At 41.7% G+C, this 21,434-nt stretch overlaps 1 protein-coding gene across 3 annotated transcripts; it reads left to right on the forward strand.

Moving 5' to 3' along the window:
* Nucleotides 1-28: 28 nt before the first annotated feature.
* Nucleotides 29-21,285, forward strand: LOC6726007. Of its 3 annotated transcripts, none has more exons than XM_016173937.3 (10): nt 29-261; nt 8,121-8,862; nt 12,584-13,422; nt 17,317-17,480; nt 17,540-17,894; nt 17,978-18,170; nt 18,317-18,548; nt 18,619-19,431; nt 19,523-19,662; nt 19,793-21,285. In XM_016173937.3, exons 3-10 carry the CDS (start codon nt 12,593-12,595, stop codon nt 19,940-19,942), a joined length of 2,877 nt encoding a protein of 958 aa, XP_016039378.1. In that variant the 5' UTR covers nt 29-261; nt 8,121-8,862; nt 12,584-12,592; the 3' UTR covers nt 19,943-21,285. The 3 variants fall into 3 exon arrangements, with proteins under 3 accessions (XP_016039378.1, XP_016039377.1, XP_044779521.1); XM_016173936.3 differs by lacking the exon at nt 29-261 and adding an exon at nt 997-1,977; XM_044923586.1 differs by lacking the exon at nt 29-261 and adding an exon at nt 7,626-7,841.
* Nucleotides 21,286-21,434: the final 149 nt, after the last annotated feature.

Raw genomic sequence — 21,434 nt, forward strand, 5'->3', positions numbered from 1 at the left:
TCCGTACGTCTGTCCGTCCGTTCGTCCGTCCGTCAGTTCGCCTGCTCGTCCGCTCATCCGACGTCTTTGGACCGGGCTTCATCGGTGGCAGTCGGTCGGCATCTGTCCAAGTCCCACGACGCGTTGTCGCTCCGCATCGGCCGTTGCTGCAGTGGAAGCGGCCCGTTTGGCCAAGTGGCGTCTCCGTAGTCCCCTAGTCTCATGGCGGCGGAGTCTCCTCTCGAGGTTTCCCAGGCACTCCAGTCCGTTTCCAGTTCCTAGGTTAGTGCTAGAGCTCGGAATATCTGGCCAGTATCAGGCCAATCCATATATAATAATATATACATATATTTATATATATATATATATATAAATCGCTATAACAGCCGAGTGTTTTTTGTTCCATTTCGTTTCGATAGCGAGTGTAATTTTTTTGAGAGTGCTCCCCCCGTTCTAAGTCGTGTGTGTGTGTGTGTTTCTCTTCCTGTTTGGGTGTGTGTGTGCTGCGATGTCTCTGTGTTGGTGTAGAGCAGAGGCAAGAAGAAGCAGCATTGTGTAAGACGCCAGCGTCAAGTTCATAGACTAAACACCAATACTCTTTTGCGGCTCTACTCTAGCAAAGGGAAAAAGCTTTTCAGAGAGGAAACTCAGAAAATGAGAAAACGATAGAGACAGAGACACAGAGCGCAGAGAGTCAATGTGCACTGCTAGAAAATGAGGGGAAATCTATTTGCGAGCACGCAATTCATGACAGCAACGTAGGCGAAAAGTTTTGCATACTTTTAAGCATCTTTATCGCAGATTACCAAACTCAAGATGTTATCTATGTTATCTATATACTATCAAGATAATATCTAAAATTTAAATAATACTATAATGATTACAGATAACTGTAATCAAAATAATTGATAGCCTTTAATTATACATTATTATATTTGGAGATTGTTATGAACAGGAGATTCAAGTGATTGTGCTTATTATTTTTTCTTTCGTGCAGAACTCTAGCTTTCAGCAACGTTTTTTTTCCCGGTGTACTGGGTGAGCATGAACTCGCCGAGGGTTTCCCGGCCGGAAACCTTAGTCAAGGTCTCGCCAGCTTTCCAACGCAGGTTGTTGCTGCGCTCTCGCTCGCACCAGCTGCTGGTGGGTGTTCGGCCAACCGCCATCTCTGTCGCACCGCCGTCGTTGGCGAGCGAAGCTTTTATTGTATATTTCATCTTTCGCGCTCTTTTCCCTGCCATTTCTGCTTCTTTGGGGCAGCGGCACCTAGAGCGGGAGCGGGAGCGGGAGAGGAGCGTGAGTGGAGCGTTAGCTTTCCGGGCAGCTGATTCGCGCTCGGCTCGGCTCTCCGCTGCCGCTGCCGCCGTCGCTGCTCCGCTCGTCGTCTGGCTGATTAGTTTAGTTTGTGATTTCAATATATGTAATTAATTTTTGTTTCTGTAGCGGTACGGACGGACGCGTCGCGACGTTCGCTTGGTCCGCTTGGTGTTCGTTCGGTTCGCTTGGAGCTTGGAGTTCGAATTCGGTTCGCCAGCCGTTGCTGTTTCGTATTTATTATTATTTTTTATTTTTTTTATGAGCATATTCGTATTTCGCATTTGTATCTGAATGTTTCTTTGGCTCTGCGTACGTGTGTGAGCGATTGTGCGAGTTTCCTTCTCTTTCAACTTGCCTTTTTCGTGGTCGCCGCCGCTGCTAAAATGCAAAGAACACGCTCGAGCAACGTAAATGGCGCCGCGCTAACGAATGGAATTGGAATATCAAACAGTGCCCCCCAGATCCCCATATAAAAGTTGGAAAAAAAAAATAATAAAAAACAAAACGAGGAATTAAAACCGAAATACAACAGGCAACAAACAAACTTCGTTTTGACAACCCCCCCGCCTTTTTTTGTTTGCGTGTGTGTGTTTTGTGCCAGTGCTTGTGCTTTAGTGTTAAAAAAAAAAAGTTCGAAACAACAAACCAAAAACGCGCACGAGAGGAAATACTATCAAGAAGGTAGATTGCGGTGACCTTAAATCATATAGTAATTATAGGGCTATCTTCCAGTTTCACAGTTTCAACAACCAAACGTTGGTGTATGAAAAACTCCAATTATCCTATTATACGACTAGTATGTATATTCATAAGCTCAATGGGAGATTTCTTGCCAATGCGAGGTTTTCGTACTTAAAAACCGCTGTTGGTGTGTTGTTGAACAAGCTTGAACAAGTTTTTTTTTTTTGAGCTCTGTGCTGGTGCATTAGAGTGTAGATAGAGTTTCAACAACAGACCAACCACCGAGCGCAAAATTAATATTGTTGGAACGTTCGAGCTTAGCAGCTGTAGGTGAACCGTTGTTGGTGTATTGTTGAATTCGCCGCATTAGATGCTGTTGATCGGAGTACTTTTGTGGTCCTGTTTCATTTCCGTTTTTGTTCACTGATTTCGATGTTTTCTTGAGCAGAGAGTTGGTTTTATATGGTATAGCCTACGAGTACGAGCATATGTGCTGAAATCAGCGGCGCGTGCGCGCATTTTTGCGCGATCGAAACCCGAGAACGATTCAGTTTTTTGTTGACTTGGGAAAAGTTTCGATTTACGAAAAACATTCCCACTGTCTGTGTTTGTCATCCTCCGAAAATCTGCTTAGCCAACATTAACGTGTTTGCCCAGCCACAAACACATACAAATGCATACGAAAAAACTATCACATTCGCATCGACACAATCAATGAGGCAAGACAAATAAAATTAACATATTAATGAATTTCCAGTTTCTTTTTTCGACTTATTTAATTTTTAATAAGAAAAGAAAAACAAAACAAGCGAGAAGAACTCGCAGTCTCTCTCGACTTCGGCATACCCAAAAAGATCTACCCCAGATCTGCGCTTTAATGGGTGTGCGGAGATCAACGGATTCCAATGAATATAGATGTTATATGGCGGAGCACTCTATGATGGGTTCTTAGCCTCCCTTGAACTTGTGGCCAGCATGGAAAGAGTGCGATGGAACTGAGCTTTGGATGATAATAGCAATAAAAGTAAATATAAATAGCCCAGCATAGCATCAGCCATTTGTTGGCAACAGTTTTTCAATGATTTACCAGTTCCGAGTTCCGATCAATAAAAGTGTTTTTTTTTTGTTATTTTTTTTTTTTTGCTGTTCGGTTTGGTTTTTTCTTTCCAATTTTTGTTTTTTGTTCGGCTGCTTTGCTGCTGCTCTCAAGGTTTTCTGTTTGCTGTTGCCGATGGTGATGATGATGATGATGATGTTGATGATTTTTGTGTGGATGTTTTTCATTTTTATTATTTTCTCTGTTACTTTTTGGCTTTTGTTTTGTTTTATGTTTGATAATTAATTTCTACGTCGCATGCTGATGTTGGCAATTCAAGTGAATTGAAAGAGGGGAAGCTGTTAAAAATACAAGTGTACAAATCTCAAGGCAGTTTATAAATATTTTTTAAAAATCCATAGGCAGCTTCTAAATTATAGCCATAGCATTAGTTCTCTAAAAAAAAACCATATAATTTGGAATGTCTGTTTCATTTTTAAGGACAATAAAATATGCAGTCAGTTTCCCTAGCATTTTTCTTTGTTTTATATTTTTTACGAGTTCGTATATGTAAACATATTTATATTTTTTTTCTAACTTGTTGTTCTTGTCGCCCTCATCAAATTTTTTGCTGACGTCGCGTCTAAGAGCGATCGCTTTGGCTGAGCGGCGAGCGTTGAGCGTTGAGCGTGCCAAGCGGTATAGAGAGTCAAAAGCTCGTCGCTAAAATGTGGACAGGGGGGCCTGGTAGGGGAATGGGGGGGGGAGGTGGAGAGGGGCCAGGCGGTATTTTGTGGAGGGGCCAAGACGCTCGAAAGCTGCGGGAAAAGGAAAGCCGAACCTGTACTGAAAGCGGACCTAAGCAGCGGCAATTGATAACCTAACCTAGACAATAAAAACGACCGCCAACCGCTGGCGACCTCAAGAAATGACGTCCACTACTTGAATAAGTTGCCATTTTAAGTTAAATATTTAATTTTCAATTAAATGTGTCAGATTCTGCGGCAGTCAAGCATAATTCAAGGCAGGGAAAGTTAACCGAGAGAAATGGAATGCCAAAATGCTCTGCAAATTTAAATGAGCGAGCTAATGGTACTACTTTTTTTTCGCCACAATTTGTACAATCGGAATAACTACATAGCATGGGGAAATATTTCAAAAATGCTCGCGTATATTTCGAATTTCTTTCGAATAAAACACAATGTAAGCTATCATAAATTAAGGGCAATCAAATCGAGCTGCAAAGAATGTGGACTGCCGAAACACAAGTTTATCGATAAATCGAATCTTAATTGGAGGCGAATTTAGCATGCCTGATTGGATCGCATATAGCCGAGATAGCTTGACGCCATCTTAGGCAGCTATGCTAATTAAATCGATTTGACTTAGATTAGCCACGCCAGCCGCGGTTCACATGGCGTATGTGCAATAAACGCGGCTCAACATAACGCATACGCCGTGTGGCCAGGCAAATTATCCAGCAATTTCATGTATCTCACATCCTTAATAGTTTGCCTACCTCAAAGTGTCTGTAGGTCAAGCTAGTTCTATTTCTTCAGCAGATTAGCAATACAAATATACTAATCAGCTTGAAAGCTCTAGTTACTATAATTTCTTTTTTTTTCGCCCTCCATTTCAACTCGTCTTATTGGCTCCGTGATTTTGTAACTGTATTAACTGATATGGTTTTCGATCATCTCTGTGCGCCAATAGCTATAGTTTCTCCCATATTACCAATGTTATGGAATGTTATGCAAAGTGCACTCGCAAATCTTTGTAGAACGTGCTTGAACGGCCACGTTCTTCCCGCCCTCTCTGGCTCTTTCTTCCCGCCCAGCTTGTTCTCCGCAATAGCTCTTTTCTTCTCCGCTCGCTCTCGTTCTTTAGCTGCTACCTTGCTCCCATGCTCCCTTTCTCCCCCCATCGAGTGCTCAGCTATTTTTGGTTTTTGCGACAACTTTTTGCCAGCCACCACCTGATGTCGACGTCAGCTTTGGGCCAGGTCGAAACAGCAGCGTCTCGCTTGCTTGATTGTTGCTGTATAAAGCGGCTTTTGTAATTAGCCCTACGAGGACATTTTTTTACATATTTTCAATTGAAATCAATACTAAGATGCTAGCTAAAAAATTTTGCATTAATTTCTATATATTTATTATAATTTAAAAATTCCGCTTGAAGAGTAAAAACGCTTTAGTAAGTTACCACTTCCTGCCATCAACTTTCCACAAAAATATGTTTCTGTGGTTCCTAAGCAAATTGGCAAAGACGTTTTATATTTTGTGCAACCGCATAGCTTAGAAGAGGTGTCAAGTTCAAGGAAGTATATAAACCGACACCATCTGAATAATATTTTAAGAGTTGATAAAAACGATAAGGCTGGGGTGGAAATGTCTCAAATTCAATGCAGTTCATTCATTAGCATACTTGGAATTTTGCTAGCATCAAAGGGGCTGCCAAGGCATATCGCCTATAAGTCAACCACCCCAACCACAATTCCAAGCCAACCCCCCGCCCCCCATCATTCCAAAGAAAACCCGTTCGGCACTGGCAAAATGATCCACTCTAATGATCTATTAGCAGGCATTTTTGCTTTTTTTTTTTTTGCTCTATTTATAAATGATTTCCATACAATGGCGCGCAGCGAGACGTATACGTAATATTGCGTATACGCCCCGCGGTTCAAACCCAATCTAACGCGCTCCATTCGATGTAACTTTAACTATTGCAAATGTAAACAAACCGAAAGTGTGGAAGGGGGATTGGGGTATTGGGGTTCTGGGAAGGGGGGGGGGGGGATACGTCAAACGTCAAAGCAAATTATATAATTTATTTATTTTGTTACCGCTGAGCGAATACTCTCTTCACTCGGTGTGTCGTTCGCTTTGGGTTCTCTCGCGCTTCTCCGCCGATTATCCCCTGCAAATCCCCTGTAGTCGCAAAGTTCGTTGTCGTTGTCTGGCAAATAGCTTTTCGCCTTTTTCTCGCCCATTTCTGCCGTTCTCATTCTTCTTTGCTTATTTTTCTGCTTTATTTTGACGGAGCACTTGAATTTATTTTTGTTTTATTCTTTCTCATCTACGTCGCCCCGCCGTAATACAAACACAAAAATGGGCAAGTGCAAAAAATAAAAAATATAACAAAAAAAAAAAAAAAATTATAAAAAGCGTTGAGCAGAAAAGGTTTTTATATTACATTTTAATTTTTTGTTGTTATTTTTGCGTGTGTGCTTTGTGCTGTTTTTGTACCCCTCTTTCTGCAATTACGACCCGCTGGCGGGTGATTGACCCAGGCCCCAAAACTCGGACCCCAGTTCCAGAACCATACAGACCAGATACAGATACAGATACAGCTACAGCTATAGCTACAGATACAGATACTGCTCCAGGACCGGAGCCACTGCAGCTTTACGATGGTTGGTTGGGTGGTTCGAGGTGCTGTGCTGCTTGGGGTGGTGCTTGTGTCAACCACACAGCACAAACAAAAAGCCGAGGAAAAAAAAAATGTTTGCAAAGATTTTCTGCGTGCCTGCGATGTCCCTGAAAAGCGAGTGGAGCTTACATTAGGAAAAACTAGAAAGCGAAAGGCATTAAAAAGGGTTTACATGCGTACACAAAGCAGATTTAGGGGATCTTTTCCAACACTTATTCTTAAAATGGGATGTATCAAAAAAAAAAAAAAAAAATGCATAATTGATGTAAAGGAAACATTTTTGGACTATATTGTTTTAGCAATATTTCCTATTACTTTGCACTGAATTTTGAAAATCCAGTACCTCGTGTGTTCACTGTAGCAAACCCACACGCACGCACACTCCCACACACACACATATACGCAGTGGGAACCTCCATCTACTTGTGTGTGTGTGCACACGCCCACCTACGTACAACGCCCCCCGCAGGGGGATTCCTAATGCCGCAGGATTCAGTTGTCCTTGATTCACACAGACAAACGCACACACACTCACACACACACAGAAATAGCAATATAAGTGCGTGCCTGCGCCTGTCTGTGTGAGCTTTTGGGGAAAAGTTGGGGACACTCGTAAAGAAGTTTATCTTCTTATATATATATTTGATTTAGACTGCCAAGCAACACTTGAAATGAATGCGCACAAAATAAATATATATATTGTATACATACTCTGTTTGAGGAATTAAAGATGAAACTGGAAGATAAGAGGCGGGCATAGACCATAGAACTAGACCAGATGCCATTTAAGGGATAGTTTGGTAAAGAAAGAAAGAAGAATTAGCTGCTTGAATGATTCCGAGATAGAACGTTGAGTAATTCAAATGGGTTATTGATTATCAGATGCAAAAGATCGCTACAAAAACGGGGTTTATCTACTCCCATTTCATAAACATATAAATAAATGGTAGCCTTAATTGCAGAAGCTAACAAATTGCATTGTTATTCTAGACTTTTCTTGGCTTCACTTTCCAGTTCTCGAATTCGCGCACTCCATAAAACGCTTATAAACATGTACGATTGAGCAAAGAAACTAGAGATACAAGTTGGAATAGCAATCAATCGAGTTGCTCAGGATAATAAATTAAGGCGGCGCATCGAAATGTGTCGAGTTCAGCAAAAAAAAAAAATAATAATAAAATAAAGAAAGCAATTCAAGTGAAATATGTATCGGCAATGGTGGTTCAACTCGGGTTCAATAATTCCCTTAATTTGCGACTGGTGGTGCTAACTTTTGTTTTGTTGGATTTAACCGGTTTATTTCACAAAACAGCCACAAAGTCAACGAGATAACAAAAAGCTAAAAACAAAAGGAACTTAAGAAGCATTTAGCGGCAGCTGCAGAAAAACAAAGCAACAGGTGACAGCACAGAACGGATCAACAATGATATTAACATTTTTTGTGTCCGTTCGTCAGCTAGTGGGAAATAAAAGTTTTAATTATAATTTAGGTATTCATTTAATTAGGAAGCAAAATCCCAAATTAAGTTTGGGTATTAACTAAGTATCTTAAACGAAATGCCTTTCAAAAGATAATACCAACTATTTGCATAGTTCTTTTTGTGAATAAGCCGAAATGAATATAATTTCAAATGTGCCCTTTTTTAAAACTCTTCTCTTTCTTTTCGACTCTTTTTAGCAACAACAAATAAACACTTGCTGGAAGCTGAATGGCTAAGCAACAACTCAAATTAAAGCTACAACAAAGTGAAACAAAATACCTCCAGCTGTACAAATATTGATTGATATTGAACAAGTTAAAAAGAAACAAATGCACAAATTTAAAGCAAAAGAATGGGGAAATTAAAACAAAGAGCAGTCGGAGATGACTAACTAATGAATATGTAAACTAAACTTGTTTCCCCCCAACCCGTCCAACTGAAATCCGACAAAAAATACTAAGTGTGTTTCAAAAATGTTTGAACAAATACGATAGAAAATACCGTTAGGTGGCGGTAGTGTAACTGTTACACCGTAAAAATACCAAGTGAATTTAATTAGGTGCAAGAAAATACTGAAATCTAGTAACTGGTTGTTAATATTTTCGTTTTTTTTCAAAGAATAACAAAGGTACAAAGAATTACGAAGAAATATTAAAGAAACACAAATAACCGAGAAGATAATAAAGCAAATTGCAACTGCAGGACAGCAACAACAACAGAGCAAAACAAAGTAATACAAAATATATAATTCACCAATATTACACCAACAACAAGCAGACAGAGCGAGACGGATAGAGGCGTAAACAAACTGCACAAGCAAGTGCGAGCGAGAGGGCGTGCGTGAGAGCTTGCCGAAAGAGCGCAAGAAAGAGAGAAAGGGGGCGAGAGAAAGAGAGAGCGAAAGCTTCATGCAGAAAAACAAGAAACAGCACAAAACATGTAAGTGAAATTGATTTTTTGCCCTCTCCCTTTATTCGAATGATTGTATTGTTGTTATTGATATGGCCAGCATTAGATGTAAATATTTCATGATTGATTTATGGGACCCCAGAGAAAAGAAAGCTTACGCTGCTGATCGGTGGCAACCCTGGATACGTTGTGATGGTCTTGCTTTAAGACACTTAAATTGTAGTACTTGCAAAAGATTCATAATTTTATATTATTAAGATTACGGTTAGCAGCAATTCTTATAATTAGTTGGGAAAATCTTCTATTTATTTAGCAAAAATATGGCAACCATTTATAAGCAATGATAAATAGTACTATGAAGAAATTAATGGATTAATTCTACAAGGCTGTGATAATCTCAACTGACTATCACTTACATAGGTGGCAACCCTAAATATATTTACTATTATTGTTTTCATGTTAATTGTGCCTAAAAGCTGGAAACTCCCTATTTCTAACCTATCATCTAAGCCAAGCAATCTCATCTAAGAATACTAGAAAATCACCGTCCAAAGTTGTTGACTTGTCCAACTCACTCGTTACGGGAATCACTTGCATTATCCTTATCGAGTAAATAAAAGTTGGCTATCGTTACTATCTGCTCGCCAGAACCCATTCATCAGATGACTCAGAGGGCAATGCAACAATGTTTGATTACAATGGTGATTAGAGGGGATTACGAACTAGGTTACATGATAACAACTTCTGAAGGTCATCTATTTTGGTAGAATTGTAACTCGTTCCAAACACAAAGGGTAAACAATTAACGCAAGCAAGGTCTTAAAACTAGATCTTGAGTTTGAAATCTAATTTCAGGTTTCCCTAATGTTGGAATTAAAAAAAAATAAAACTATATTGGCATATCCATTTCATAGAACCAAACCGCAGTTGTAACAGTCAAAACTTGACCTCCAACACTTTCGCGGTCTAATCAGCCGGGCGATATCTCTACGTATGGCCATAACACCACCAGCAATGCTAGAAAAACTCAACAAAGGCGACGGGTTCAACAACAATTGGTGGGTGTCTGGCCATGGTCGTGGAATTTGTTTTTGGAATCGAGCAATCGAGAGGAGCAAACAAGCGACTTCGGTCGGCGGCTTATCAAAAGCAATATTCATGTTTAATATCTGTACGGTGATTATAATTGCCCTGCGCTCACACGAGTCTGTATTTGTATGTATGTATGAATGTGCTCATCGCACACGAATATACCCAAAATTTATATGGCCAATCGCAATGGCAATTTTTTTTTGGGCTAACCCATTTGCGAACTTTATCGATTTGCGGGCCATAGAGTTTTGAAGGCGTGTCGTGTGCCACTTTACAATTGTCGAAATAGTTCCTCAAGATAAGAGCAATTAGGGCGATTTTTTCGCATGATAGCCAATCTGAAATCAGGGGCTTTATTGTCATTCATGATTTTATTTTAAACATTGTAAATCAACTTGAAAAAGGGCTGATTAGTTTTCCAACACTTATCTTGATCTATTCTCGTATGCAATTACTCTAATGATAGGGTTTCGAAAATAGTTGCAAATAGTTGGGCAGTAAAAACTCGAAAAGTGCTAGAGAGTAATTTGCCTAAATATATGATTCGAAACTTAGATCTTCAAATAAATCATAAGTTAAGAACTTTTTAGTTTGAGCACTTCAAATCGTTTGGTTTTCATCACATTGCGTATACGCCCCGTTGCACCAACATAGCGATCACCGCGTTGCAGCTCAAGAACTACATCATATATTCAGTGCTGTTAGTATAGAAACGAACTGAGAAAAGTAAATCCACCCACTTGTTGTATCTACCCATCGCCAATGCGTTGCGTATACGCCCCATTGCACCGACAGATTCAGCCATGCAAAGTGGCAAAGTGGCAGAGTGGCAGCCACCCGCTGTGGCACAAACGCCGTCTGGCGATTTTGGCAGCAATTGACATGTCTACCCTCGTTGTCTTTATGACCGCTGTTTTACCCGCCACTCGAGAACAATTGCAAAACAAATTTGGAATGGCGGAAAAGGGAAAAAAAATGTGCAACAGCAAAATAAACTAATAAAGAAAAGAAGCGCAATTATTACGGCAATCGACGATGATAACAACTGGCAAAAGAAATGCCTGGATTGCATATTACTTAGTTGTCGAGTGGCTGTTGACTTCCTTGTTGACCATGTAGTCTTATTTCGTAATTTATCACCCTTTTTTTAATTGTCATATGGCCATTTCCAGTCTATTTTTGCTAGGTAAAGCGTTTTGATAGCAGGCTAGAAAGTTAATTACAAGCCAAGCAGTATTATAAATTATAAATAGTTACGGGTATATATCATCAAATATTTAAGAGCATACATATTGTCATTTCTTACTGTGTACTCGCACAATAAATTTAACTATATCTTTATTTGTTTATGTCATATCTCTTTCAATATCGAAATTCCTGCCAACGAATACATAAGTGAAATGAATTCGTTTTTAATTAAGCCATTAATTAAAAACGATATTTCCTAGAAAACTATGATGAACAAAATTGAAAAGTGATATTAAGCTTGATATCTTAAAACAAGATTTAAATTAATAATAAAATATACTAAAATGTATATATAAATATCAAATTGAATGCGATTGTTCAAGGATTTATTAAATTAAATAAATTAAATTATTTTGTATTAGCGTATATTCTTCAAGAACCAAGCACCTTTTCCCACGGCAATGATAGTTTTTTTTTATATATATATGTTAATGGAAAGCTTCAATTGTCCACAAGGGAAAACAAATAAACAGCCAGCTCGAGGGCAAAAAAATACAGAATTTATGACCAGAACTCCCCGCGATTCCCTCGACCCACAAATGCGATTGTCATGTGAATCAGAGAGGCAAGAAAATAATACATAGTAAATATAGTTCAAAGATCTGCCCTGAATAGATGGTTATATTCTTGTGTGTGATCTGAGCAGGTCCATGTTTGTACATATATATAGTAGTGTTTTGAATTATTTATAGGCGACACTTGGATAGGATTCGCATATAAATAACGTGGACTTCTTTGACTTTTGCTTGTGTCATTCAACCAAAAAAAAAAAAAGAAAAGTGAATCCCTTCCCTGTGCCGCCACCCATGACTTTTCAAAAATCGTTTTTTTTTTTGGTTTTGAGCGTTTTACGAGTTCGATCATAAAAAAATCGCAGGAACGTCGAGTTCCAATTGCGCTCATTTCCTTGGTCACTATTTGAATTCGTTGGCAGCTATTTTTAGTTTTTTGAAAATACAACAAAATAATAATTTGAGAACGGCATTGGACAATAAAACACAATGTTCGGTCCTTAAGTGCACTGTAAAAAATTATAGTACTAAAATACATTCATTACATAATAGATAATTTGCAAAGAAACTATTATTTTTTTTTGTTTTTTAATTATTATTTATTAAGTGAAGAATCATAATATTGTATCTTAACATCACAGGGTGACACTATTATTATTATTATTAGTTTTAGTCTTTAGAACGAGATTATATACCTTTAAGTATTAATTAGAAAATAAATTTTTGAACTCTTTTTGGTTGCCATTTTTCCAACAGTGCAGCCACCATTAAATGGGAAAATAATCTATTGGGCAATTAGAATTAGTGGGGGCCTAGAATTGTTATCAGCCGTCAATGATGCAATGATCTCCTCAGCCGATCGCTCACAGAACCCGTCCACTTCTCTCTATTTTTTCCAGCTGGAGAACATGGAGGGTGCCAGTCGCAGCAGGAACTCCTCCACGAGCCACAGTCAAGGTCGCGGCCAGGACATTGAGGATCTCAAGCAAGACATTCCCTACTTTGACGAACCGCCGGCGCTCGATGCCGATCTGCTTGTGCTGGGCAAGAGCGAATGCCAGCTGGACGAGCTGGCCTGGGATCGCGATGCGGATGTGGATGCGGATGCGCCGCTAGAGACGGCACCAGCCGTCGATCTCGAGGAGGATAACTATCCGGATGAGAACGAGAGCTCGGTGCTGGGCAGCGACTATGCGCCCAGTGGGAGTGGCAGTGGTGCGAACAGTTTCTACCAATCGCCGACGCCCTCTGCCACCGGATCTGGTTGCGATCTGATGCTCCGACCGCCATCGAATTCCATGTACCATTTCAATTACCGATCGCCGGGTAGTCCAATGCCTGGGGCACCAGGAGTGGCCAACTCACGAGGTCTGCATCCGTATGCACATTCCCCGGCGCATGGCAATCCGCCTGGCTTCTATCCGAATATGTGGTATCCGAATGCACCGTACGGATCGGCAGGAGCGGCAGGATCCGCCGGAGGAGCCGTGTCCGGTGGCAGGTACATGGGCTATGGACCGGGCGGAGTGCCAGGAGGAGCCAGTTCGGGTCCGGGTGCGGGTCCTGGAGCAATGCAAGCGGCGTACCCCGGACACTCGGCCCACATGCATGCGCTGCATCATCAATATCCGCAGCCACATCCGCACGCACACCACCCGCAGCATCCGCATCATTCACCACATCCGCACCACCCGCATCCGCACGAGACCATGATGGAGATGTTTCAGCTCTCGAATAGGTGAGTCCCATTGATCTTTTATTGCATCTGGGAGTTTCTCAAGTTGCATTTGCATAGAATATTCGAGTTTGTAGGGTATTAATTGCCTTTTCAGTTAGCCAGATACTCATTGTACATATGAAACTGAAAGCTTTAAGATGTGAAAACGGAATATTTCAGCCCGCCAATTGGAATGATTGCTTTGTTATCCAAAACCTGGGGCATGTACTAGTTCAAGGCGCACGCATTTCGTGTGCACCCCCTTTTCGAGGCGAGGATCCCACCCACCGCGCTAATGGGGGGCAGCATCCACCCGTGGCCCCTCGACGGGTGGTCGTGTGGCCAATTTGGCATTATTCAGAAGCACCCACTCCGAGCTTCCAGCTTCCAGCTGAGTGGCTGGCCTGATTGAAGATTGCTCCCCCCCCCAATTAGGCGTCATCTTGTGGCACTTGCGGCACTTGCTTCACTTGTGGCACCAACTAAGCACCCCAAACCACCGAAAACCACTTGATTAGGAGGCCGTGGGCGCTGCTAATATATTTTTATCAACATTTCGTTTGGTTTATTTTCGTCAACGAGACGACTGGACTGGACAGGCGGGCAGGCATTCATTCGGCACTCGCCGCAGTTCCTAATTCAGCGAAATCGCCATTCATCCGAGCTGCAGGAGAGCTGCACAAGTCCACCCACCCTTTGGGCCACCCCTTTCGAGCCCATTCATTCGCTACGCTAACCGCCCACTTTGATTGACAGACCATAAACAGAACACTGTGCACTCGTTTCCTTATTCACTTGGCCATATGTGTTTGCATATGTATCGCTTTTGCCGTTGCTGTACCGTTACTCTCGAACTTATAATCCGATGCGTTTCGATACGTCATTAGCGCGGCTTCAAGGTCGCTACTACTGCATCCGTCGGTTGAGAGGGGGGAGGGCGGGGGGCGCGTTGCTTCGGTAGGCGGGTGTGTTGGGTGTTGGGCGGTGCCGGCAGTTATCGATACGCGCGCACTTACATTGTAAGCGGCAGCAAACAAACAGAAAGCGCGAGCGAGACAGACTACGGAAGCGAGGGAGAAGCCAGCGATGCACTGGCAGAAAATGAGGCACACTGCTGCTGAAATGTCAAATAATATCCCAAAAATATTATTATTTCACGCCGTTAATCAGTTCAAACATAATAGTTACATTCAAGCCATTTTTATCGAACATATCGTTCCTATGCTACAATCGATATAATTGAAAAATAGTATATCGATACACGTATTTATTCAAATTTTTAAATATTTAGAAAAATTTGAAATGTAGCTGCTTCGGAGTTCAAACTGAAAGCAAATAAGTAAATTGCTCATACGCAGTGTGGTCCGAATGAAGTTGTATTGGTTGTACTCGAACTAAAAGCTCAGTTCGAGCCTAAGAATCTATATTTAAATTTATTTGCAATCAATAAGTGCCTGTGTGAAGATTTTACAAGTGTAGTTCGATTCCCCATTCAGCGGCGAATGCAACAAGTTGAGTAAACAAACAATCGCACACTCACGGATAACAAGCATACACACTCAGCCGGCGAATGTGTACAAATACACGAGTGTGTGTGTGTGTGTGTGCGTGTGTGAAGGTGGAGGAGGGGAAATGGCACTTGGAAATGGCTAAAAAGTAGACAGCTCGAGGGGCCAAAGCCAACAGTCGTTGGCCACTTGGCCAACAATTGCACAGACAACAATTTGACATCAAGTGCAAGGGTGCAGTGCACTGTGCTAACTCAATCAAGGCCAGCAAATCGCTGCATCGGCAATTGGCAATCGCAATGGCAATCGTCTGAACGTTCCGAATACCCTGGAACATGAATTTTCCTAAAATAGAGCATTGCACCAGTGGCATAAACAAAATGGCAGGATATAAAAAAAATTAACACATATAGTTCGTAGTTTGTAATTAACAATATTAAAGTGCTTTTGGTACAATTAATTTTCGTTTATGGAACTTTTAATGGCTTGTTTTTATTATTGGTCGTTTTCGAGTCCATTTTGAATGCTAAATGAATAAGGCTTTATTTGTAAATTTAAGAAATAATGTTTTCTTGTTTTTCCTTTTTTTTTTGGTAGGTCAGTTACCTTTCGTTATCTTTAAAATGTTCACTACTTTTTATCTGCTTAATATTGCATTTTTTTGTTAATGAGCTCGAAAGTTTTAATATAATATATAAAATATATTTTAATATATTTTTCATATTTTATAACCATTTGTAAAAAGACATATTGTTGAATTGGGAAAAATTGTTTGCCAAAATATATCGATCCCTTGAAATATCGACTTTCAGATGTTTACTATTATTTTTATATATTTTTCCCAAGTAGTTGGTTGCATTTGTTTATTTGGCTGTTGCGCACTTTCCCGGTGCCTAGGATGGCTATATTTTGTTATTCCTATTCCTATTTTTCTTCATTCTTGTTGTTTTTTGTTTTTTGTGCAACTGTTTGCATTGCTTTTGCCAATGCAATTGCCATTGCAATTGCAATTGCTCCTGCACTTCGTTTTGCACTCGCCAATGTGTGTGTGTGTGTATTTTGCGAACTTGTTTTGCAATTGCGTTTTAAAATAAATTACATCAGTGCGGGGGGGAAGGGGGGTGTTGGTTGGAGATAGGGGTTGGTGGTTGGGGGTTGGTTGTGCGCCGGTGGGAGTGAAGTGGGGCATTTGGTCGGGATGGGGCTAAAACAACATTGTGGCAGCGGACAGCGGTAGCCAATCGGATGCGGCGATCTCACATTTCCGTATAAATTACTCATGAACTCGGCCGAAAGCGGATGCAATGGGGCGCACAGAAAATAATTAGCCAAAAAAGTTCATTACCTTAATATCCATTTGCAATCGCCTTCAAACAGACGAACTGTCATTCAATTAGTTACCAAAAAGAATATTAAGCCTTACAATTTACAATTAAATGTTGGTAAGGAAAGGAGTTTTCCAATGCACCACCCAATTATTTGCAGTGTATTGCCTTATGAAATCGCAAGACTGGCGCCAAGCGAAACGAACCAAAGCCTCACCAAACAGAACGTGATCATTGCACTCGAATCCCCGTTCCGAATCGCCCCCTCCCCGAATCGCCACCCATGCAAAACTGATAATTATTGACAGACGGACAGTTGCAAGGGGGTGCGGCGGGAGGGGTTCTATTTTGTTGTCATAGTCTAGCCGGGGCACTATGTAATACTTGCGACTGCGTAACGGCCAAACAAATATGCCCAGTCATCGCAGATGTACATAGGTCTGTACGTATGTACGCATAAATGAGTACATGCGATTATACGGACAACTTACGGACAAACGATGTCGGTCAGCTTTTGAGAGTCTGCAGATTATTACGGTACATACGTAATGTAGGCAGTGATGTCTCATTCGATTGCGAACTGTTATGCAAACAGAAATCTCCATAAAGCTGTCCAAAAGTATGCAGTGCCAATAATTCACAGACGCATTTCCTTTTTAACGGACAACCCATATTCCTACCTCAACGAACACAATCATCACTTATATTGTTTACAACAGAATACATTGTGTATTATTTACATATCAGCGAGCAGTCGCCCATCCATTGCGCATTTTTATTATCCACATTAATCTGACATTTTAGTCTAAGCATCATCGCTCAAAAAGGTTCAACAATAACAAATGCATACTTATTTTAAACTGATGCCGCAAGTGTAAATTACTTCAGCTCTTTATTAAAATTATTACGATTTCATTTGACATTTTTAAGCAAAGCTCTTAATACAATTTTGACCTTATTCGCGAATGCCGGGAGTTCATATCATAATGAAATGCCAGTTCTTAAAAGGTTTTGAAAATGCTTTTACATGCGAACAAGCAAGCAATTAATAAAATAAATACTTCATTTTTTATTTATTTTAGTGGTCGGGAGGCGCGAAACCGAGCGGAAAAGAACCGGCGGGACAAACTGAACGGATCCATCCAGGAACTATCCACAATGGTGCCCCACGTGGCGGAGTCGCCACGTCGAGTGGACAAAACAGCCGTTCTGCGCTTCGCCGCCCATGCATTGCGATTGAAGCATGGTAAGATATATCTCGAATATCTCCAAATGCATAGTAATACTATATACAAACTCCTGCAGCCTTTGGCAACAGTCTGATGCAGCAGCGACCACAGATCACGGACACCCTGATGGACATGCTGGACAGCTTCTTTCTCACACTCACCTGCCATGGCCACATACTGCTGATCTCGGCCAGCATTGAGCAGCATCTGGGCCACTGTCAGTCGGATCTGTATGGTCAGAGCATAATGCAGATCACACATCCCGAGGACCAGAACATGCTCAAGCAGCAGCTGATACCCACCGAGCTGGAGAACCTCTTCGACGCCCATGGCGATTCGGATGCGGAAGGTGAGCCCCGCCAGCGGAGCAAAGCCGAGGAGGACGCCATCGATCGCAAGTTGCGCGAGGATAGACGCAGTTTTCGCGTGAGGTTGGTCCAAAATCTAATCATAGCTTATCTAATCAACCTAATCTTCATATGCTATGATTGTATATTACCATGTTCTCCTGCAGATTGGCTCGTGCGGGTCCCAGATCGGAGCCCACCGCCTACGAAGTGGTCAAGATCGATGGCTGCTTTCGGCGTAGTGACGAAGCACCGCGCGGCATACGCTCCAATCATTTCAGCTCCAATCTGCAGTTAATCAGGCGGACACGCGGTCGTGACGATGTCATTCCACTGCACACCATTAGCGGCAATGATATCGTAAGTGGATCCTTGAATCATTGATATAAGATCCTTTAGAATGGTGTCCTATCTTATGCTGCAAGTACTATCGTACTGAGACCAGTTACCTTTCGACATCTTCGCAAGCTGAGACAAACACAATCCTTAATCCCTGATTCGTTTAGATTCTGACTGGCTGCGCCCGGATCATCCGTCCGCCGAAGATCGCCAGTCGGCTGATCGATGCCAACACACTGGAGTACAAAACCCGCCACCTGATCGACGGCAGGATCATCGACTGCGACCAGAGGATTGGAATCGTGGCCGGCTACATGACGGATGAGGTGCGCAATCTCAGTCCCTTCACCTTCATGCACAACGACGATGTGCGCTGGGTGATCGTGGCCCTGCGTCAAAGTGAGTGTTCCTGACTTAGTCCACCATATCGTATGTATTCCAATTCCCCCATCCATTCGGCATCTTGCAGTGTACGACTGCAATAGTTCGTATGGCGAGTCCACTTACCGGCTGTTCACCCGCAACGGGAACATCATCTACCTGCAATCGAAGGGCTATCTGGAGATCGACAAGGAGACGAACAAGGTGCACTCCTTTGTCTGCGTGAACACGCTGCTGGGCGAGGAGGAGGGCAAGCGGCGGGTGCAGGAGATGAAGAAGAAGTTCTCGGTGATCATCAACACACAGATACCGCAGTCGACCGTCGATGTGCCCGCCTCCGAGCATCCGGCTCTGCTGGAGAAGGCCGTGCTGCGGCTCATCCAAAATCTGCAGAAGTCTGGCGAGAATGGTGGCCACGATGACGGCGACGAGGACGATGATGCGCAGGATGACGACGACGACGATGAGGATGATGATGACGATCAGGACGATGGCGGGCGCAGCATGTCCGAATTCGGTGATCCCTATGGCAGTCATCACGGCCGATCGCATCATGGTTCCTCCGCTCTATCCTCTCACGGGCATGGTAGCGCCAAAACACCACCTCTGGCACTGGTTCCGCCGGAAACGTCCTCCGTCAAGTCGGCGATTACGAAGAGCATCAGTGTGGTCAACGTTACGGCGGCCAAGCATCTGCGTGGTGTCCACGCATCGGCGGCTGTCAAATCGCCCAGCTCCTTGGGCAGCTGCACCTGCAGTGATTCCCATTCGCCCTGCGACTTCTGCCAGGTTGCACCCACGTCCGATCTCCAGGCGGTTGGGTCCAATCTGAAGAGGGGCAGCACCGCTCTGGCGGAAAGCGAGGAGAAGCTGTCCAAGCGGCGCTTTATACCCAGCACTGGTGAGTTGGAATTGATTTAGTAACTTGATTTACTATTGCTGGATATTTTTCGAATGTTTGAGTATTCAAATATTGAACTATTTGTCGGCAGAAATCGAGCACGTGCTGCACACATCTCTGGACCAAATCGGGCGCAATCTTACCCAGCAGCTCAATGTGGCCAGGAATTTGCGGGAACAGAGCCAGAGATACGAGTTGCCCCATGCCAATCAGCGATTCGATGAGATCATGGTAAGCTATAGGCATTCAACCACAGCGAGAATCTTGAAATGCAATTACAAGCAAATGAAATATAGGAGAGATATTGGAAATCACACAGTTTGTGATTGAAGCTGACCGTATTTTCGTGACCCTTTTGCAGCAGGAGCACCAGAAACAGAGTGAACTGTATGTGAACATCAAGAGCGAGTACGAGGTGCAGCTGCAGCACAAGGCCAGCACCCGGAAGTCAACGGATTCGGATCGGAATCAGGAGCAGCAGCCGCCGCTTCAGGAGGACGACCAGGACTAGAGAGATGGAGAGCGCCCGATCGGGTCTCGACTGAAGGGTTTCATCGATGTGATATGTAACTACTGTCCTGGCAGCCAGCTCAAGTCCCAACACACAAAGTGTCCCTAATTCGTACCAACCAATAGAACCAATAATTCAGGGTTAGTTCTCGTTCGGTCAACTGATGGGTAATTGCTGCGGAACAGTTTAGATACAGATACAGATACGGATAGATAACCTTTAACCCCAACCTATGAGTGAGCCTGAGACAAGCATACTTTAGATACCCCGCCCACATGCACACACTCACATATATACATATATAAGTATATATATATATTTATATATATATGTACATATATACACTGTTTGTTCAGTTTGTTGTTTTTAACTTCCTGTCCCACGTAGAAGGACTTTTACATGCATGTAGAACTAGTTACCGTTATCGTTACCGTTTCCGTTTCCGATTTCGTTTAGAATGTTAGACACATATTTAGTAGTTTAATCCAATCACAGCTGATTCTTTTGAACACAACTTGTTATTTGCTGATCCCAATTTTCCAAAACAAAAAGATGGTAGAACAAATATTAATAGAAAAGAGTCACGTCAATTTGCATCGAAAGCGGAAACGGCAACAAACACCCACAAAGGATGAAGATAAAGATATAAGTAAAGCTTAGCGTAAATGGGAGGATTTAAACAATTATTATGCTAAATGAAATATACTATTAAAAACCTATGTACCATACGTTGTGCGTAATGCCCAAACTAAACGTGATAAAAGACTGTTACCAACTACATACACACATACATAATACCGAGATGGAAACACCCGTAAATCTAGAACTAAAACCTAAACTTAAATCGGCATAGTTTCGCATGAAAAGGAAATATATATACATACATACATATATAACAATTATATTCATACGCGCACTAAAAGGAGGCGTGGCATAGTTTAATTACATTTACCGTACGAACACTTTTTATAGATGTTTAATGTTGTTATGGTTAAGATAAATCCGGACGAATCGATGGATTTTGGCCAAGCACGGTGCACTGCATATATGTAGCAAGTGAGCCAAGTACAATTTACACAAATGTATACATAATTAGATGCATATATGGTTCGATGTAAACTAATAAATCGATGTAAAAGCGTAAAAACGGAAGTTAAGAAACCACACACACACAAACACACACACACACCACCCACAAAAACCAGAAAAAGCTGAGGCGACAAAAATATGAGAACTCTGTTAAATGTTTGTTATGCATTTGTTTTTTTTTTATCTAAATTAATATTAAACTAATGTATTAGTGAATAAACTTGTGTACCTACATACAAAACAATGATAAAGCAGTTATGGCGGTGGTTTTATTTGTTTATATTCTAAACTAATAATTGCAGGAGCTGTACGAATGTAATATATTACATCGATGCCAGAACGTTAATGAATTTCTTTAAATGTTGTATATTTTATTTTTAGCATTAATTTTTTTTTTTTTTTT

Source organism: Drosophila simulans, chromosome X (genome assembly GCF_016746395.2).
Source record: "Drosophila simulans strain w501 chromosome X, Prin_Dsim_3.1, whole genome shotgun sequence".
In the NCBI taxonomy this organism is placed as follows: domain Eukaryota; kingdom Metazoa; phylum Arthropoda; class Insecta; order Diptera; family Drosophilidae; genus Drosophila; species Drosophila simulans.